The 17,989-nt window shown below is 51.3% G+C and overlaps 1 protein-coding gene across 2 annotated transcripts in view; it reads left to right on the top strand.

Annotated features, from left to right (window-relative positions):
* The window catches only part of PEBP4 (phosphatidylethanolamine binding protein 4), a 225,981-nt gene that overhangs the window by 16,319 nt on the left and 191,673 nt on the right, over positions 1-17,989 (top strand). For both annotated transcript variants that reach the window (XM_026453965.1, XM_023216862.3), the window contains exon 3: positions 5,191-5,317. In XM_026453965.1, coding sequence (XP_026309750.1) covers positions 5,191-5,317 — 127 coding nt within the window. The remainder of the gene's footprint in view (positions 1-5,190; positions 5,318-17,989) is intronic.

Genomic DNA, 17,989 nt, shown 5'->3' with positions numbered 1-17,989 from the left:
CCTTGTCTGACTCCACACTCATGCTGTTTCCCTATCTGCTTCTACTGACGCCCTTCACGCCCTTCCCAGACTCGAGTCAAGGGGAGCCATTCTCAGGACTCCCGGAATACGCCAGCACGTCCCCAGTTTGAGAAACAGATTTATGACCCTAAGGTTGCATGCCAGGAAGATGTCTTTTGATTTCAAGCCATCATTGCAAAAGAGGAGATTTGTCTTTATTGCCACAGAAGAATTTTGTTTGGAAGAGATCATCATGAATGATGATGAAATGAAAATATGTCAAGGACAGATAGGACCCCTGAGGAAACAGCAGGACCTCCTGCACTGACGCCCTCCTCAAGATCCCACTCAGCTCAGGCTCTGACCTTGGCAAGAGATCCCCCAGAGAAGGCACTCCTCTCGTGGGCATTTGGAGTCTACCAGGGAACTCTTAAAGATTGGACTCAATGCCTAAAAGTATTCATCTATAAGGGAGGAATTTTATGTACTGTGACAAGCAGTGAGACGTTAAGAGAAAAGCTTCTCGGGAATCAGACCTTCCCTGCTTCTGAGATACCCTAGACTAGACCAGCAAAACCACCGAGAGTCCCAACCCTGGGCTCAGTTGCAGAATTGAAAGAATTGTGATCCTCAAGCCCTGCAGCTGGGAGGTGAATCCACTCCACAAACCCCTCCTGCTGCTGCCATCCAGTCAGCCCTGCGAGCTCCCCTGGGGATGGGAGCTGCTGCTCAAAGCGTCCTGCTTTTTGGTATTGAAAAGCTCCGTTCTTCAGAAAATGCATTCTTATCCCAAGGCCCTGTTGCTCTTCTTGAACATCAACCCACCTTTTCCAGTGCAGATCCAGGAGGTGCACAAACTAGTCTAGTTTCTCATCTTCTTTGTGGTCATTCATGTGCGTGGTGACAGATGCCATGCCCTGCCCCTTCATCCCCAGCTCCCCCCATCCTGGGCAGTCATCCCCAGTCCTTCAGTCTCTTTTAGGGGCCTTGATTACTCTTTAAATACATTTCTTTCAGAGACAGAGTCTTGCTCTGTCACTTAGGCTGGAGTGCAGTGGCCTGATCATAGCTCACTGCAGCCTTCAACACCTGGGCTCAAGCAATCCTCCTGCCTCAACGTCCTGAGTAGCTGGGACTACAGGTGCATGCCACCACGCCCAGCTAAGTTTCTCATTTTTCGTAGAGTTGGGGGTCTCGCTGTGTTGTCCAGGCTGGTCTCAAACTCCTGGGCTCAAGCAATCCTGCCGCCTCAGCCTCCAAAAATGCTGGGATTACGAGCATGCACTGCTGGATGCAGTGGCTCACGTGTGTAATCCCAACACTTTGGGAGGCCAAGGTGGATGATCACTTGAGCCTAGGAGTTTGAGACCAGTCTGGGCAACAAAGAGAGACTCCATCTCTACAAAACGGTTTAAAAACTAGCTTGCTGTTTTTCAAGTGGGGTGACCCACGCTTTCACAGTGAGCCCCCTCTTCAAGGCAGCCTCATATCCCATGTGTCTTTTTGTCATCCTCACTGCCTTCGTCTGTTCAGCTACTGTAACAAAATACCTTAGACTAGGTCATTTCTAAACAGCAGGAATGTATTACTCACAACTCTGGAGGCTGAGAAGCGCCAAAATCAAGGTGCTACTGGATTCAGTGCGTGGTGCGAGCTTGCTCTCTGCTTCAAAGACAGCGCCTTCTTGCTGTGACTTCACCTGGCCGAAGGGAAGGGTATCCCTTCAGCCTCTTTTATGAGAGTGCCTTTTATAAAGGTGACTTAATCAACTCTTCCAGGTCCCGCTTGTTAATACCATCACACTGAGGATTAAATTCCAGCATATAAATTTTGAGGAGACACTAATACTCAGGCAATAGCACTCACTGAGGGGCAGCTGAAATTCTAAGCCCTTCATACAGGCACAGCTGAGAAGCCATGTTTTTAGAGACAGGGTCTCACTGTCACCCTCTGTCACCCAGGCTGGAATCAGGATCATGGCTGATCCTTAGCAGGATCATGGCTCACTGCAATCTTGACCTCCCAGACTCAAGCAATCCTCCCACCTCAGCCTCCCATATAGCTGGGACTACAGATGCGTACCACCACACTTGGATAATTTTTTCTATGTTTTATAGAGACAGGATCTCACTCCATTGCCCACACTGGTCTCTAACTCCTGGGCTCAAGTGATCATCTCACCTCAGCCTCCCAAAGTGCTGGGATTACAGGCTTGAGCCACCACGACCAGCCCTTGTGATCTAATTCTTGCCATGACAGAGACTCACGTGACCACCTATCTCAAACTGAAGCCTGGAGGAATGAAACAGCTCACTAGGGAAAATGTGTGGTGCAGGGAAGAAAGTGCAGCCAAGCCTACTGGACTCGTTCTCTGTTGTACACAACAGATCACTCCAACACGTAGCAGCTGCAAATAAGTGTTGTCCTGCAGTTTCTCAAGTTACTCATCTGGAGATGGGAATAGTGTTAAGAGCTGCCTCAAGATATGGTTGCATGAAATTAAATCCTACATATGTGATATCCCTGATCTATTGGGGTGGCCCAGTAAAAGTCATGCCCTTCGTCCCCAGTCCCTTATATAGCGTTAGTTCATGGCAAAGCTCGGGCCAGGGCCCCTGATCTTTTCACTCCACTCCCCAGGGTGCCTCCAAGTCTTGTCATGGAGATCAGGAGATCCCCAAACTCTCTGGATGGAAATTAGAATGAATTCCATGTCAGGTAAACCACAAGCAGCAAGGGCACACAGGAAGGTGGCACCTTTGAGGTTTTCTGGCTTGAATGCAAGTTGTTTGTTTTTGAGATAGTCTTGCCCTGTCACCCAGGCTGGAGTGCAGTGATGCAGTCATGGCTCACTGCAGCCTCTACTTCCTGGGCTCAAGTGATCCTTCCACCTCAGCCTCCCAAGTAACAGGGACTATAGGCATGCACCACCCTGCTTGGTTTTTTTTTTAATTTTTGGTGGAAACAGGGTCTCACTATGCTACCTTGGCTGATCTCAAATTCCTGGGCTCAAGCCATGCTCCCACCCCAGCCTCTCAAAGAGCTGAGATTATAGGCATGAGCCACCGTGCCTGGCCTTGAATGCAAATTTTAAAGTATATTTTCTCACTTTAATTTTTGATTCAGCTCACCTCAGGTTTGTCCAGATCATCTTGTAACTCAATTTGAAAATCAGAATTGTTGGTCACCAGCTCTGTGCCATCTGCAGATCAAATAAATTTCTCTCTGTGTCCTTCTCCAAGCCTTTGCTAAAGCAGCTGAGCCGGGCAGAGGCCTGCACACGCCCCTTTCCCGTCATCCTAGGTGGGGCAATATGCTATCTTCAAACGCTGGCCTGGCGGTGCCCTATGGGTGTGAAGAGAGGGGCAGGGACACGACCCAATCCCTGGTTCGCTGGCATGTGCCCTGTCCTTCAGGGTACTCTCTGCGGCTCTGCACCCCCCTCACCAAATAATGATTTGCTGATTTTGCTTCTTTGATTCTTTTGATATTTACAACAATTCCACTCTGATAAAAAGGGGAGAGGAGTTGTGGGCATGAGGGCGTCCCTCCGCCCTCAGTTTCCCTCTTCCCTGCCTCTCGTTTTCCCGTGCTGTGCTGCTTGCTCTCTGTCTCTCTGCCCTTGGAGGGTCCCCTCTCTGCCTCGCATCTCACTAGCAGCAGGAGCAAGGAGTTGCAGCAGAAACAAACCAAACGGTCCTTAAGATGATGCTAGGAAGATAAAACTGGTCCCCTAAAACTTCCCCAAAAGCTGTGAAAATCTTGCCATCCACCAAGAATTGCTGTAAATGTGCAAAGAGTTAGAAGACACAAATTTGCTCAACAAGACCTTGACTCGTCCTGCTTCCACCCTCTGAGACCAGAGCACCTGACTTCTGGCATTGGGGGTGCTGGCCCACCGAAGTGTCCTGGTCTGCGGCTGCCAGGTGCTGGGCGCTCAGCGGCCTTTTGCCTAAGCCTGGAATTCAGGAGCCACTGAAGAGTAGGACGTGTAAGGCTATGCAGGGCTCCCCACCAGGAAGCTGCTCTTGGCCCACTCCCAGGCCCCAGCTTCAGGGAGCTCTCCCTCCAGAACTGTTCTCCAAATTACATCCTCACAGGGTCCCCTGAGGCATCACCTGCAGCAAGGCACTGTGGACAGCTGTGGGTGGCTACTGGCAGGCTGTAGAGCAGCTTAGCCATGCAAGGCTGTTAGGAAAGGCTGGGGACCTGCAACACCCACTCCATACCCACACCCCTTCTCAGTGATGTCTTAACCCACATTAACCCTACAGAGGCCTTGGGTCGTGGAGATAAAATGTAATAGAAGAGCAAGAAAAAACAGTTTTTAAAAATGTCTTTGAAAAATCTTACCTACATTTCTGAGTTTCAAATGTAAGCGTGCACTTAAGGCCAGCCTGGTGCAGTCATGGCCCGGCCCGGCGTGCCCTGCCCTGCAGACTCTGTCACCTTGCTCTGTATCATATTTTCTTCCCTTCCAGGAAGCCACATTCTCAGAACGCTGGTGCTGTTCGGGCCCTTCTTCTCAGGGAGCAAAGAGATGACCCAGTTCATTCATACTCACAGTCTTAGTGAGCCAATGTTTTACCCCTGAGGGATGTTTGCATTTTGAAAGAGAACCTAGGCTATGGTCAATGCTTAACCCAAAGAAGCCAATTCTTCACCTAATGGCAGGATTTCAGGCATGGGGAGCTCTTGATTGTTTAGGGGACAGAGAACGTCTATGCCCTTGAAGGAAGGTATGCCGACTTGCTAAGCCTTTCTTTCTGTAATAAGAATGTTCCTGAAAAGCAATCTATAGGTACTGTTTTTATAAACTCAATCCTACTTTAAAGACACTAAGTTTGCCTGAGGATTTCTATTCTTCTAGGGAAGTAAACACTGATAATAATTAATATTACACTTTCTGATGACTTTACAACATGCCAGGTTCTGTTCTGACCATTGACCGCCACTTTACTCCTCACATTGACTCCATGAGGAAGGAATTATTAGTGTCCTCAGTTTACAGATGAGGAAACTGAGGCACAAGGAGGTCAAGTAACTCTTGGGCCACACAACTAGTTAGTGGCAGGTTTAGGATTTAATCCCATTTCACTTTACATTCCCAACAGTGTTAGACTGAAGCCTTGGGAACCCCAGGCTCCCCTAAAACCCTGACACAGGGCAACCTCCCTCTTCTCTTCATAGGGGCCTTGAAGTTTTCTACCCAGAGTTGGGGAACATTGGCTGCAAGGTTGTTCCTGATTGTAACAACTACAGACAGAAGATCACCTCCTGGAGGGAGCCGATAGTCAAGTTCCCGGGGGCCATGGAAGTGAGTGAGCAGGGCTGTGTTAAAGCAGGGTGGGGGAGAGTTGGCGGTCTTAATGTTCCTCCAGGCTTGCTCATCTGGGTGACCTGAAGCTGCGTGCAGAGCCATCTGGGTTGGGTCTGGTGGCAGCAGGTGGCTGTTGACATAAAGTTGTGCCTTCCTTAGAGTGGACTTGAGGAGAAGGCTGGGGGCCGGTGGGAGGGCTGCAGACTGGAAACTGGTGGTGGTTGAGGCCACTTGCCCAGGCCTCCTCCTGTTCCCCTGTTCTGGGAGCTCCTTGGCTGCCCCTGAGATCTGGGCCCCCAAGCCTGGTGGAGACCAGCTGGTGTGTGCTTTGGAGTTGGCGGATAAGTGGAAGAAGGGGTGGTATGGGAGGAGTCCTCGCCCAAGATGCGGGGTGTCTGGGTCTTCAGATGACTTCTGGGCTGGAGAGAAGCTGGTATTTACCAGGACAGGCAGAGGTCAGTGCATCCTGACACTTTGTTGTTGCAACATGAGACATGTTCTTCTTTTGCCCAAAGTTGTGTAAAAGAAGAACAAAGCATTTTAGGGATTGGAAATAACTATTTCGGTGGGCAGTGATTAGTACTATTGTGGAAGCTTTCCTTGTGGGGTCTGGGAAGCCTGGGGAAGAGTCACAGAAGTGGGAAATGGGTCTGCGGAGTGTGTTTTGGGGGAGCTGATCTGGCCTTCTGGTCTCTGCTTCTTTATTTCTTGACTCCTGGCCAGACTGAGCCCCCAGCGTGTCAGTGGTGGAGACTGGCCTCTTTTCTGCTGTGTTTTAGAAGGAGGTGCTGGTGCCAATCTAGGCAGGACTCGGGTCACAAATGTGTGGAGATGGAAGGGTCATGGCTGGGATGTGACCAAGTACACACATCAAGGCTGATCTTCTGGTCCCTTCTGAGCAGGGTGGCAGAGAGGGACCATAAGGGGTTTTACCTTCCCCTCAATGCTGCCTTGGTTAGGCCTCACGCAGTCAGCTAAGCCCAGTAGAACAATACGCTCCGGAGGGCGGCAGCACACAGGTTACTCCAATGCGGGGGATAGACTCTTCTCTTCCTTGAAGCATTTTTCACTATCAGAGAGCAAATAGATTGTAATATAGCTCACAAGTTAAGAGGCTGCTATCATGAAGCTTTGATAGGTTGTCTTGCTTGCCAACATGACAAACACCCTTTCCTTTGGGAAGATAAGCAATAAAGCACACACGTGTACTTGTGTACACATGTACACACACATTTGCATGCACACACATGTGCACACATCAGCCCTCCTCCCTGGAAACCCTTGGACTGGGCGTACCTGTGGACAGCCAAGAGGAGCAGAGAAAGGAAGGCTGCTGATTCTAACTCCTGGGATGGGAGGTGCAGGGCCACAGAGGCTGGGCAGGAACCCAGTCTCTTAGAGGAGTATATGCCACTCTGCGGGACAGGACTCCCAGCTTCACCATCCATTCACTTCTCTTGGGGTTTGTGCCTTATATAGTGAGGGTCAGTCAGATGCTTTCACAGGCCGGAAACAATCCCAAAGGGATTCTCCCAAAGGGCTCCCTTCTGCGTGCTGATGATGCTGCAGACATCCACTAGATGGCAGTGTAGACTTTGCTGAGCACCTGGTGTCCTTCAGAGCAGGGATTTGAAGCCTGCTGGGAAAGTCTTTGGTTTGATTTGGTTTTGTCGCCCTGGGTTATCAGCACATAACACAAAGACAACATCACCCCTGCCACATCCTGAAGTCTTGCACTGTTAAACCCATCCTGTCTCAGCCCAGGGGTGGGGTGGGGGGAAAACGGATGTGAAACATAGAGATTTATGAGGGACACAGAGCTGTGGTCAAGAAAGTCAGGGAGGGTGAAGATTTTACAAAGGAAGATTTGATCGAAGCTGTGGGAAGAAGAAAAACATAGTATTCTACTACTATGGAACAATAGTTTATGGAAATGTAACAGACCTATGAGAAGGCAGATTCAGAGAGAGTTGCCAAAAGTGGTCATTGAGTGCCACCTTATTCCTGGGCACTACTCGGGCCTTTCATTTAATTCTGTTATTAAGTCTCCAAGTTAAGTATTTCTTTCGTCAGGACTGTTAGTGGCATGTGACAAAAAGTCATCTCAAATCGGTGTGGGCCGAAAGAGCGGGGGAAACTTATTGGCTCACAAAACTGAAAACTCCAGGGATAACTTCAGGCAAGGCTGGATCCAGGTGCTCGTGTCACCAGGAATCTGTCTCCTGACTGTTTTTTTCTGTACTGTTTCTATTTGTAAATAGACTCTTTCCTTGTGGTGACAAAGATGGCCCGAACAGCCTTAGGTTTGTGTTTGACCAGTTTGTCAATCCCAGTGGAAATAGGAATTTCCATCCACCAAAAGTCACAGGATTGGTCTCGCTTTGGTCTCGTGCCTATCCCTGAACCTAGCAGTGACCCTCTACAGCTCCCCTTAATCTACGAGGACTGAGAGCAGAGGAGGATGGTTGCCCTGAATGCGAGTCAAAGTGTGATTGATCAGATAAGGGTGAAAGGATGTTAGGTAGGAAATGCAAGGGCAGGTCCTATGGAAGTGAGTAATCTGGCCAAGTACAGAGCTGAAAGGTTCCAGAGCCAGGGTCAAAGCCAGGTCTGCCCAACTCCACAGTGGCCAGTGGACCACTGGCAGGGGCTCTAAGGGAGACATCGGGGGGTGCTGGCACAGGCAAGGGTGGGCTGGCCAAAGGGAAGCTTTCCCTGGTTAGAATGGAAGGGGGTGGGCAGGAAGGATAGTCCTTGTTAGGGAAGGTGGTAGTTGGAGCTTCGCTTAAGGGATAGGGCATGACTGGTGAGGCTGGAGGAGCAAGTGCTATCTGGATCCCTCAAGAAAAGGGTGCGGGGAGCCTGAGTGTTTAGGACAGAGAAGAGCAGGAAGGTATTTCCCCTGGGCCCGATGGAGAAGGGCACGAGTTGGTGACTGCTATGTGGGGCTGGTGTGCTGCTTCCAAGGTGACTGAAGCAATGCCACCAAAGTGGTGACTGCCAGTGGACATGCCCAGGAACACCCCCCCCCCCCCCCCCCCCCGCAAACCCCCAAGCCCCGGAAAGAGGGGTGTAGCTGCACCTCTGTGTCCACCAGAGAGCTTCCCACCTCCATATTCTGGCACTGGCCACTTCCCCATCCTTGTCATCTTTGGACCCTGCTCCCATCACAATGCTTCCTCCTCTAGGAAGCCTTCCCTGACTGCCTCCCTCTGGGCTCCACCTACATCCCTGGCTGATCTCTTCTTTCTCTGTGCTTTTAAAATGTCCCTAACCTCTAAACTGGGTTTTGACTGTCCTCTATCTTATGCTGTAGTTGCTCATTCCTATCTCTCAAAGCTTCAAGCACTTTGTAAGCTAGGAGAGAAAGACTGTGTGTTGATTTTGAGTCACCCGCAGGCCCCCCAGCACCCCAGATCCTATGCTGGCTGACTGGGTGACTAGGTGAGAGAGTGAACAGGTGAATGCATGAATGAATGAATGAGTGAATGAATGAATGGCAGGTGGGAGAGCATGTCCTGGAGTGTCAGCTATGAGGTGTGTCAGCCTAACTTTTGGCCCTTTCAGCATCTGTTGGAGGAAAGCTGCTAAGCCTAGTGGACCCAGGGCGGCAGGACTCTCTCCTCCCCCAAGGGGTGAGGTGTGAGCTGGGGGGTGGGTGAGGAAGCAGGCAGAGAAAGAGAGGAAGCCAGGCAGGTTCATGAGAAGGCAAAGTAGCACAGGAAAACGTGGCTGGCTCCCGTGCCAGCTATGACTGAGCGAGAGAGGTGTGGAAGTAAGAGGAAGCGTTTCTCCCCTGGCGCTCTGACAAACATGAAGAGGCAAACATTTAAAAATGCATCCCGTTCTCAAGCCAAGGAAAACTGAAAGGCCCCTGAGAAGCTTCTTGACTGGGGGCTTATTCTCCACCTTAAATTTCGCCAGCTGGAATCCTTTTGAAGTGCAGAAATTGCCTTTAAGTGGGGAATGTGCATTGCATTACAGGGAGGGAACAAAAGCCTGCCTCGTTCTGTCCTGCTGTCCTTCGAGTTTCCAATCAGGCTTGGCCCAGGCCCTATTTCTTCTCCTCACAAAGCAGGTGGCCCTGAGTGCCTTACCCACCTGGGCCAGCACATTTCGTGCCAGCCCGGGCCTTTAGTCGCAGTCTCCCAGGGAGCACCTTCTCGCCTTCATTGGCCCATAGTGGAGACACAAGTTTCAATACAAATTTTCTAGAGGCCTGGAACTCTCCTCTCTGCAATAGACCTCGGAACTCACAGGTCCACCGCCCCCACCAACCCTTCTCTGTATACACAGAGCAGAAAAATGCAGGCTGCTGCAGTCACAAAATGATTAGCCGAGAAAGGACACAGGGCTCCCAACACCCACAGCAATTCTAGAAGAACAGCCCCTAATGGATGGAGCAGAGACATTTGTCTGAGTAAAGAGAGGCCAACAGGCAGGCACTTCCAGTAGACACACGTGTGCCTACACGTGACGGTCAAGTGCAGGCCCACTGGCTCAGGGGACTGCAGCCACCGTGGACTATTTGGTGTTAAGGATGTGAACTGATTCCCTTCGTAAATATTGAACACACACTGTGCATCAGGCACCATGTTAGTGGTATTGATTCAGAGACAACAGACGCTATCACGGAGCTTGTAGTGATATAGATGGGGAGACAGAAAGGTAGCAGGCAAGCATGGGGACACAGGGTGTCAGTGAGCCAGGACCCAGCAAGGGACAGATGGGAGCCAGGATGGTGGAGTGAGGGATGAGGCTTGTGGTGGGGTTGGGGGTCGGGGCGGGCAGGGCACGGGCACATCCGTAGTGAGGCGCCAAGAACTTCCTGGCCTTGGTGTGGAGTTTAGAGTTTATCTTGAAGCTTGGCTGGTGGCTCAGGGAGGTGGGTTGCCATTTGATTTTTAGGCTGGTATTTGTGATCAGATTTGCAATTTGGGAAGGTCACTCCAGCAGCAGGTGGATGGAAGAAAGGTAAGATTGAAGGCAAGATGCCCACCCTGCAACCTAGGTGATGGCATGGACCATGGGGTGGGTTTAAAAGATATTAAGGACGTGGAACCCATAGAGCTTGGGGACTGTGGGGATATTGGGGAGAGGGAGAGTACAGATGACCCTCAGGTTTCTGAGATGGGCAGGCAAGTGGGTAACAGGGAGACTGAGTATATAATTTCTCGTCTAAGACAGGACCCTTTTGAGAGTGAAGGGGGGTGCTGTTAATAGTTATGCCAGGACAATGGGTGTCATTGGGCACAGCACTGGCAAGCTGGGGTATATGTTAACTCTAATAATGGTGCCTTCACCAAGAAGGGGGCACAGAGAAACACTGGGTTTACAGGGATGGCAGCCATTGGCACGACTTCTGCACAGAGACCCATGGAGTCTGGGGAGGCTGTAGCATCCAGAGGTAGCCGCCTGAGAGCCGGGTCTACAATCTGACTCGAGAAGAGAAGGCAGGGCTGGGCACCTGGGTCTGCATCCTCAGCATTCCAGCAGGGGTGGACTCTGAGAGGAGGACAGGCTTACCTGAGGGGAGGCTCTGCCATGCTCAACAGCAGCCAGCCAGAGAGGTCGGGTTAGCCCACAGGAAACGCACACACTGCCTTACCCCCGCAAGCCACTGGTTACCCGCGTGAGGGGACCGAGGAGTGAATGAGGAGTGGATCCCGTGGAATGGGCTACTCACCCCACCGCTTTGCCAGGGGAGAAGAGATGCCTGGGAATATTTAAATGCTGGCAGGGGCTGGGTACAGTGACTCACGTCTCTAATCTCAGCACTTTAGGAGCCCAAGGCAGGAGGATTGCTTGAGGTCAGAAGTTAGAGACCCCATCTCTACAAAAAATGGGAAAGTTAGCCAGGCCTCGTGGTGGCTGATGCCTGTGATCCCAGCACTTTAGGAGACTGAGGTGGGCAGATCACTTGAAGTCAGGGGTTTAAGACCAGCCTGGCCAACATGGTGAAACCCCATTTCTACTAAAAATACAAAACTTAGCTGGGTGTGGTGGTGCATGCCTGTAATCCCAGGTACTCGGGAGGCTGAGACAGGAGAATCACTTGAACCCAGGAGGCAGAGGTTGCAGTGAGCCTAGATTGTGCCACTGTACTCCAGCCTGGGTGACAGAGCAAGACTCTGTCTCAAAAAAAAAAAAAAAAAGTAGCCAGGCCTGTAGTCCTAGGTACTGGGGAGGCTAAGGTGGGAAAATCGCTTGAACCCAGGGGTTCAAGGCTGCAGTAAGCTGAAGAGTTATGATTGTGCCACTGTACTCCAGCCTGGGCAACAGAGCAAGACCCCAACTCTAAATAAACAAGTAAACTCTGGCAGGAAGGAGCCAATAAAAGGGCAACGTTAAAATGTAGCAGAAGGAGGGGTTGAGGTGTCAACTGGCAATGCTCATTCCGAGATGATAAACGGTCTGGATGGTGGGGGTTAGAGAGGAGGAGATTTCAAAGGGTGTCCAGCTCCTTTGGAACCAATGGGACCTGGCCACTGACTGGAAGTCAGGGGTGGGAGGTGCAGGAGTTGCTTCTGAGGGGAGAGGAGGAGGAAGGGGATAGTGGGCTGGAGGGGTGCAGGCACGGCCGAAAGGGCGGAGGGGGCTGCCCTCTGCTTGCCCTGGGAGCTGGAGCTCAGCCAGCCGAGCCCCTACTGCAGGGGGAAGAGGCAAGGTCATGAAATTGCAGCATGAAAGGACTTTGGGGCAGAGCGTGGGGAATGCTGATGTCATGGGCGTTGTAGAAGAGGTGAAGGGAAGAGGCAGGAATGGGGAGCGGGAGTCCCCAGGCTCCACTGCTGGAAGAGGCTGCCATGGGGCCAGGCTGGGGAAGAGCCACTGGATCTGGATCGTTCCAGGACTGTGGGCTGGGAGCAGAAGGTAAAGTCAGGACAGGGTAAGGGGCCACCCTGGGGAGATCAGCAGTGCATCAAGTGAGGGTTTAGGGAAGAATTCATGAGATTCCACCGTATCTGGTGCTGAGCACCTAACTGGAGTTTTACGGATGGGATCGGTTGTCACTACCATAAAAAGAGATGGGTTTGTAGTCTGAAGGGCAGAAGACACAGAAGAAGAGTTGGACTTTCCGAGGTTCTAGGAGACCTGTGTGTGTTTGAGACCCAGAGGCACAGGGGACAGGAGGCCGCTGAGGTTGTAAATGAAGGGCTCAGGTGCTAACAGGTGGAGCCAGGTCTGGGAAAGCAGGTGAGGAGGGCGCCCAGCACCCAGTCAAGGACGCATCAGGTCATTTTATCCTTTGTTCCTGGCTCCTTCAGTGCAAGTAGTCAAAGTGCTAAAATCACTCAGCTGTGTCCCACTCTAGCCCAGGTCCCCAGCCAGGTCATCCGGGGCTCCTCTGGGTACAACTGGACTGGGTGAAAGGGGAGTGAGGATTGTCAGCATTTCTAACCTTCGCAGTTAGATGTTCAGGTGGTAAAGACACTTGCTCTGCAGGACTTCACAGGACCGATCCTCCTAGCAACATGGGGAGATGGACAGAGGGGGGATTATCCCCTTGATGACAGACGGGGGTGCTGCCCAAGGTCACGCTTGACGAAACTGGGAAGTGGGAGAACCAGCCCTGGATGGCAGATTCCCTGGTTTGCAGTCAGCTACCCTTTCTCCTATGTAGTTTTGCCTCTGGAATCCCCCGATTCCTGAAAACAGGCCTGTAATGTTGACAGTGGACAGGGGGTGTCATTCATTCATTCATGTATTCGCTGGAGGAGATCCGGATGGAGCTCCACTCTCTGCCCCTCTGCCAGATACTGTTCCGGGAGTGAGAGGTACACACACAACGCATCCCTGCCCTGCCTGTGATGGGCATCTTGCAATAGTGAGAATGTTCACTGTTGTTGTTATTACTTGTCTGTTACACACTTAATGGCTGAGGGAAACCGTAACAGAACGGCCACGTGCTCCGGCGACCGTCTTACTCAGGGCAGCTCCATTAGCAGGATTCCCAGTCTTGATCTTCACTCCCAGGGCTTGTTATCCTCGTGGCCTTCTCTGTCATTCTAGAACTTCCGGTCAGACCTGAGCCTGCCCCCAGCAGCTTTTAATCAAACAGCACCCTCCCTCACCCAACCCGCCGCCCCCAGTCCGAAGGATCCTGCCGGCAGCTCAGGCAGGCAGGGTGCACGCTCAGCGACTGGGCAGCTGATGTCCACTGAAAGCTCCCAGTCAAGTGCTGGGGAAACAGGTTCCAGATGTTTCTCAGATCAAATACTGTTTCTTTGAAAAAACTGTGTGGGCTGATCTACCAAGGGGACACATGGGACCTGAAAAGAGCACTCAATGGATTTGCATCCTGGGTTTTTTGTGTGTGTGTGTGTGTTTTGTTTTAAAGGCATTGAACAAGCGTCTGTGTAGGGCTCTTCACATGTTTGGGATCTGTTCACAGCGGTATGTTGGGAGTGTCAGCAAAGGCTTCTTGGATTTTAAAATAGCTGCCGGCCTTTGTAGGAGCCATTTACAAGGAAGAGCATTTTGAATGCTACAGGGACTTGTTGCCTGCTCTCACCGGGGAAAGAAGGTGGTGGCCTAAAAGGGAATTTTTAGAAAGGTTTTGCAGATTTTTAGAAGAGCAACATCCTGTGTTATTTGTTAAAACTTGCAGGCTTGTGGGTGAGGGGCGGAGAGAAGGAGGTGGGTGGAGCTCCCAGCACTGCAGTCCAAAACCCTCACTGCCTGGCGGGGAGGTGACAACTGCCCGAGGAGGGGGCTGCAGCAGCTACTGGGAGTTGCGCTGGCAGAGGGCAGTTGTCATAGGATCCCGACTTTGAGGGCACCTCTCATTCTTCCAGGGACCAGCACACCCGTGACATGTTGGTCTCATGCTCACAGAGTCCACTAGACCCCAATTGTGGCCATGTGGGTGTCACGGCAGGCAGAGCAAGTATTAGTGTCTGTTTTACAGGTGAGGAAACAACAGATCAGGGAAAATTATTTATTTATTTTTAATAGACTTTATGTTTTAGAGCAGTGTTAGGTTCACAGCAAAATTGAGCAGATGGTACCGAGAGTTCCCATGTACCCCTGCCCCCACACAGGCACAGCCTCCCCCACCCTCAGCACCCTCCACCAGAGCGGTGCATTTGTTCTACTCCACGAACCTACGCTGACACATCACTATCACCCAAATCCATAGCTCACATTAGGGCTTACTCTTGGTGCTGCACATCCTGTGGGCTTCTACAAATGCGTGATGGCATTATAGTATCATACAGAGTAGTTTCATTGCCTTGAAAATCCTCTGTGTTCCGCCTGTTCATGCCTCCCTCTGACCTCTGGCAACCACTGGTCTTTTCACTGTCTCTGTAGTTTTGCCTTCTCCAGAATGTCATAAAGTTGGAATCATACAATACGGAGTCTTTTCAAATTAATAGAGAGCCTAGACTACCACCCAGGCCTCCTGACTTCCATTCCAGCACCTTCGCTATACAAGGGTTCTGTAACCCTGTCCATTTTTGCCAAGCCATTGGGCAGTTGCCCTGGGGCTAAGCTTTCCTTCTGAGAATTGTTCTTCGTTCACTGGATGTTTCTAGCAAGGCTTCCAGGTGGATGGAGAACTGCCTACCTCTGCCCCTGGTTCTGGGTTCTCACCATTCATTCTCTTGTTTGTCTCTCCAATGAGAACATAAACTCCTTGAGGGCAGAGACCTCTGTATGCTTGGGAGACCAGCAAGAAAATAGGCAGATCCCATGCAGGGAGATGCGTGCCGCGATATGGAGCGAGTGTAGGAGGCTGGGGGCTTGGTCTCTTGCTAACAATGGGGTAAGCTGTACAATTTTCAAAACACTTTCCCTATCATGACAGTCCGTTTTATTTGTAGCATGTCCGTGCTGTCCTTTCACACTCCTTATCTCCAATCAGTCCTGAGAGGTGGGTCAGGTGGGTGTTAATCCTTGTCTGTGATGAGAAACCCAAGGCCCTTAGAGATAAAGCCACTCTCCCAAGATCAGCAGGAGAGTGTAGCTGGGCTGGCTCCGAACCTGGCACCCATCGGCGTGCTGCCTCAGTACCTCATTTGAGCCTCATTACAGCCTGCTGGACATTAGTTTGCTCTATAGTACAGATGTATTGCGTGGAGTGATGAGACTAGAGCCTGGATCCCCTGGCTCTAGCCCTTTCCCCAGCTACTCTAGCACTCTGGTCCCCAATGTTTACTACATGACGACATTTGCTGGCCATTCTCCACGTGGCCAGGCTCTGTGCTAAGCACTTTATGGACAGTATCACACTGAAGCCTTGCAGCCACCCAGCACAGAAGGCAAGAATGCCCTCATTTCACAGATGAGGAAACTGAGGCACAGAAAAATTCCCACTGCTCATGAGCAATAAAGTCAGGATTTGAACCCAGGTCTGTGCAGCCTCCAAAGCTCCTGCCCCTAACCACTCCACAGTACTGCTTCTCAGTGGGTAGAGAGCAACCTGCAGTACACCCCAAACGTCCTGAGGTGTTTCCAGGGACTGACTACTCCAGGCCCCGGGAAGAAGCCAGCCACCTAAGTCGGTACAGAGAAGGGGAGTGGGTTGTGAGACTTCTCTGGTTCTGTCACCTCCCTTTACAAAAGGGCTAATGGTGGCCCAGCAACATCAAGTGATTGAGCCGAGGGAATGATGTGGGGGTAAAGTGGTGTGTACAAATCAGAGACCCTCATTTCTTTCCTGTGGGTTAGTTCTGCACTGCTAACCTGAGACTGAGTGAGAAGAAGCCATTACACATTGGAACTCCCAGGTGCTGGCAATGTGGAGGGTTTGTGCCATGGCCCAGTGTAGAGCCGCAGAGGGTGGGGTAGGGAGGAGGACCCTGGACCAACGTCTTAGGTGTGGCTCCCCAGGCCTCGCTGGCGGGTAGGCGGAGATCGCCCTCTATCTCCTGGGGCTGCAATGGAAAGAGCCGACACCAGGGGGAGATAGGTGACCGTCATCCGCCCCAGGAACCTGAGAGCTGGCCGAATGGCTGGGGCCACCGATGCAGGAAGGCATTGCAGAGGACAGGTCGCCCAGGAGTGAAAAAATAGAGGATGCCTGATTTGGGTCAGGTGGGTTCACCTCTCTCTGCAACCCCTGCCCTGTCTCGCTTTGTCACTTGGTTGTGGAAATGCCCTTCTGCCATTAAAATGCGAATATCCCTGGGATGCAATGCTTTAAACCTCAGCCGCTAACTGGAAGTGCCTTCCAGGGTCAAGCCCCTAGTTAGCTGGGTGGGATGGTCATTTGCAAGAAAAGAAGGCCCAGCACTGAGCGTGCCTCTCACACCTCTCCCTGGATTGAAAAGATTTTAAAAATTGCACTAACAGTCAGTCCCCTATTCACCTGCAGTTTCCCCTCCCCTCGGGCTTCCTGAGTACGAATACCTAGCAGGAACACGAATTGTTGCCTCTCAGTGCTGCCTTCCTTGGTCCATGGAATACTTGGAGCCCAAGGGGTGAGTCTGAGAAGTGCCAAGGCCCCTGGCTTTGCACAGACCTGAGTTTAAATCCTAGCGCTGTTGCTTGCAGCTTGTGACCTTGAGCAAGTTACTTCCTCACTCTGAGATTCCTTTTCCTCACCTTAAAATGGGTGGAATATCCATTTCAGGGGTGAGAGCCAGTGGTCAATCCTCAGTCCTTATCTTTCTTGACCCATGAGCAGGATTTCACTGAGTGGGTCACTGCCTCCTCCTAGACAGGTTTTTTTTTTTTTTTTTTTTCCCTTGGCCTCCATGACCCACACTCTCTGGACTGACTTTCACTCTTTCTGGCTCTCACTTCAGTGTCTCCTTTTCTCCTTTCTTGTTCCCAACTTCCTCTGCTGGGTGGTCTCATCCAATGTCATGACTTTAAATTTCACCCACATAACAACGATTTCCTGCTCATATGCATCTGGGGTGTCTGATAAGCCCCTCAAATGAAACACGTCCAGCCCCAAGCACCCAGTCATCACTCCCAACCCCAACCTGCCCCAACCTGCTCCATCTTCAGTCTTGCCCCATCTTGGTTAAGAGCAACTCCAATCTTCTAGCTGTGCAGGCTGGACATGTTGGAGTCATCAGTATCTCTCTCTCTTTTTTTTTTTTTTTTTGAGACAGGGTCCCACTCTGTCACCCATGCAGGAGTGCAGTGGCACAATCTTGGCTCACTGGAACTTTCTTTCTCTCTCACCATGCAGCCAATGCACCAGGAAACTATATCCAGAGCTGACCACCTCTCTCATTCACTGTCAGCACCCTGGCCAGGGTCACCATCCTCCCGACCCGGGTCATTGCAACAGCCTCCTAACCCATCTCCCTGCCACCACCTCTGCCTGCCTCAACGCCCAGCATACTCTCAGCCAGGCAGTCAGAGTGAGCCTTTACATCTGCAGGTCAGATCAGCTCAGCCTCTGCTCAAAATCCTTCAATTCCTCCCCATTTCACAAGAGTAAGAGCCAAAGTGCTGACAGTGGCTTCCCAGACCTGATGTGAGCCAGCCCATCACCTCTTCACTTCTCCGACCTCACCTACTAACTACTCATCACCTCCCTTGCTTACCTCGCTCCTTCCTTTCTCTCTCTTTTTTCTTTCTTTTGAGACGGAGTCTCATTCTTTCACCCAGGCTGGAGTGCAGTGGCACGATCTCGACTTACTGCAACTTCTGCCTCCCGGGTTCAAGCGATTCTTCTGTCTCAACCTCCCAAGTAGCGGGGACTAC

The sequence above is a fragment of the Piliocolobus tephrosceles genome, chromosome 7 (assembly GCF_002776525.5).
Source record: "Piliocolobus tephrosceles isolate RC106 chromosome 7, ASM277652v3, whole genome shotgun sequence".
NCBI lineage: Eukaryota > Metazoa > Chordata > Mammalia > Primates > Cercopithecidae > Piliocolobus > Piliocolobus tephrosceles.
This window is presented reverse-complemented; position numbering and strand designations above follow the sequence as displayed.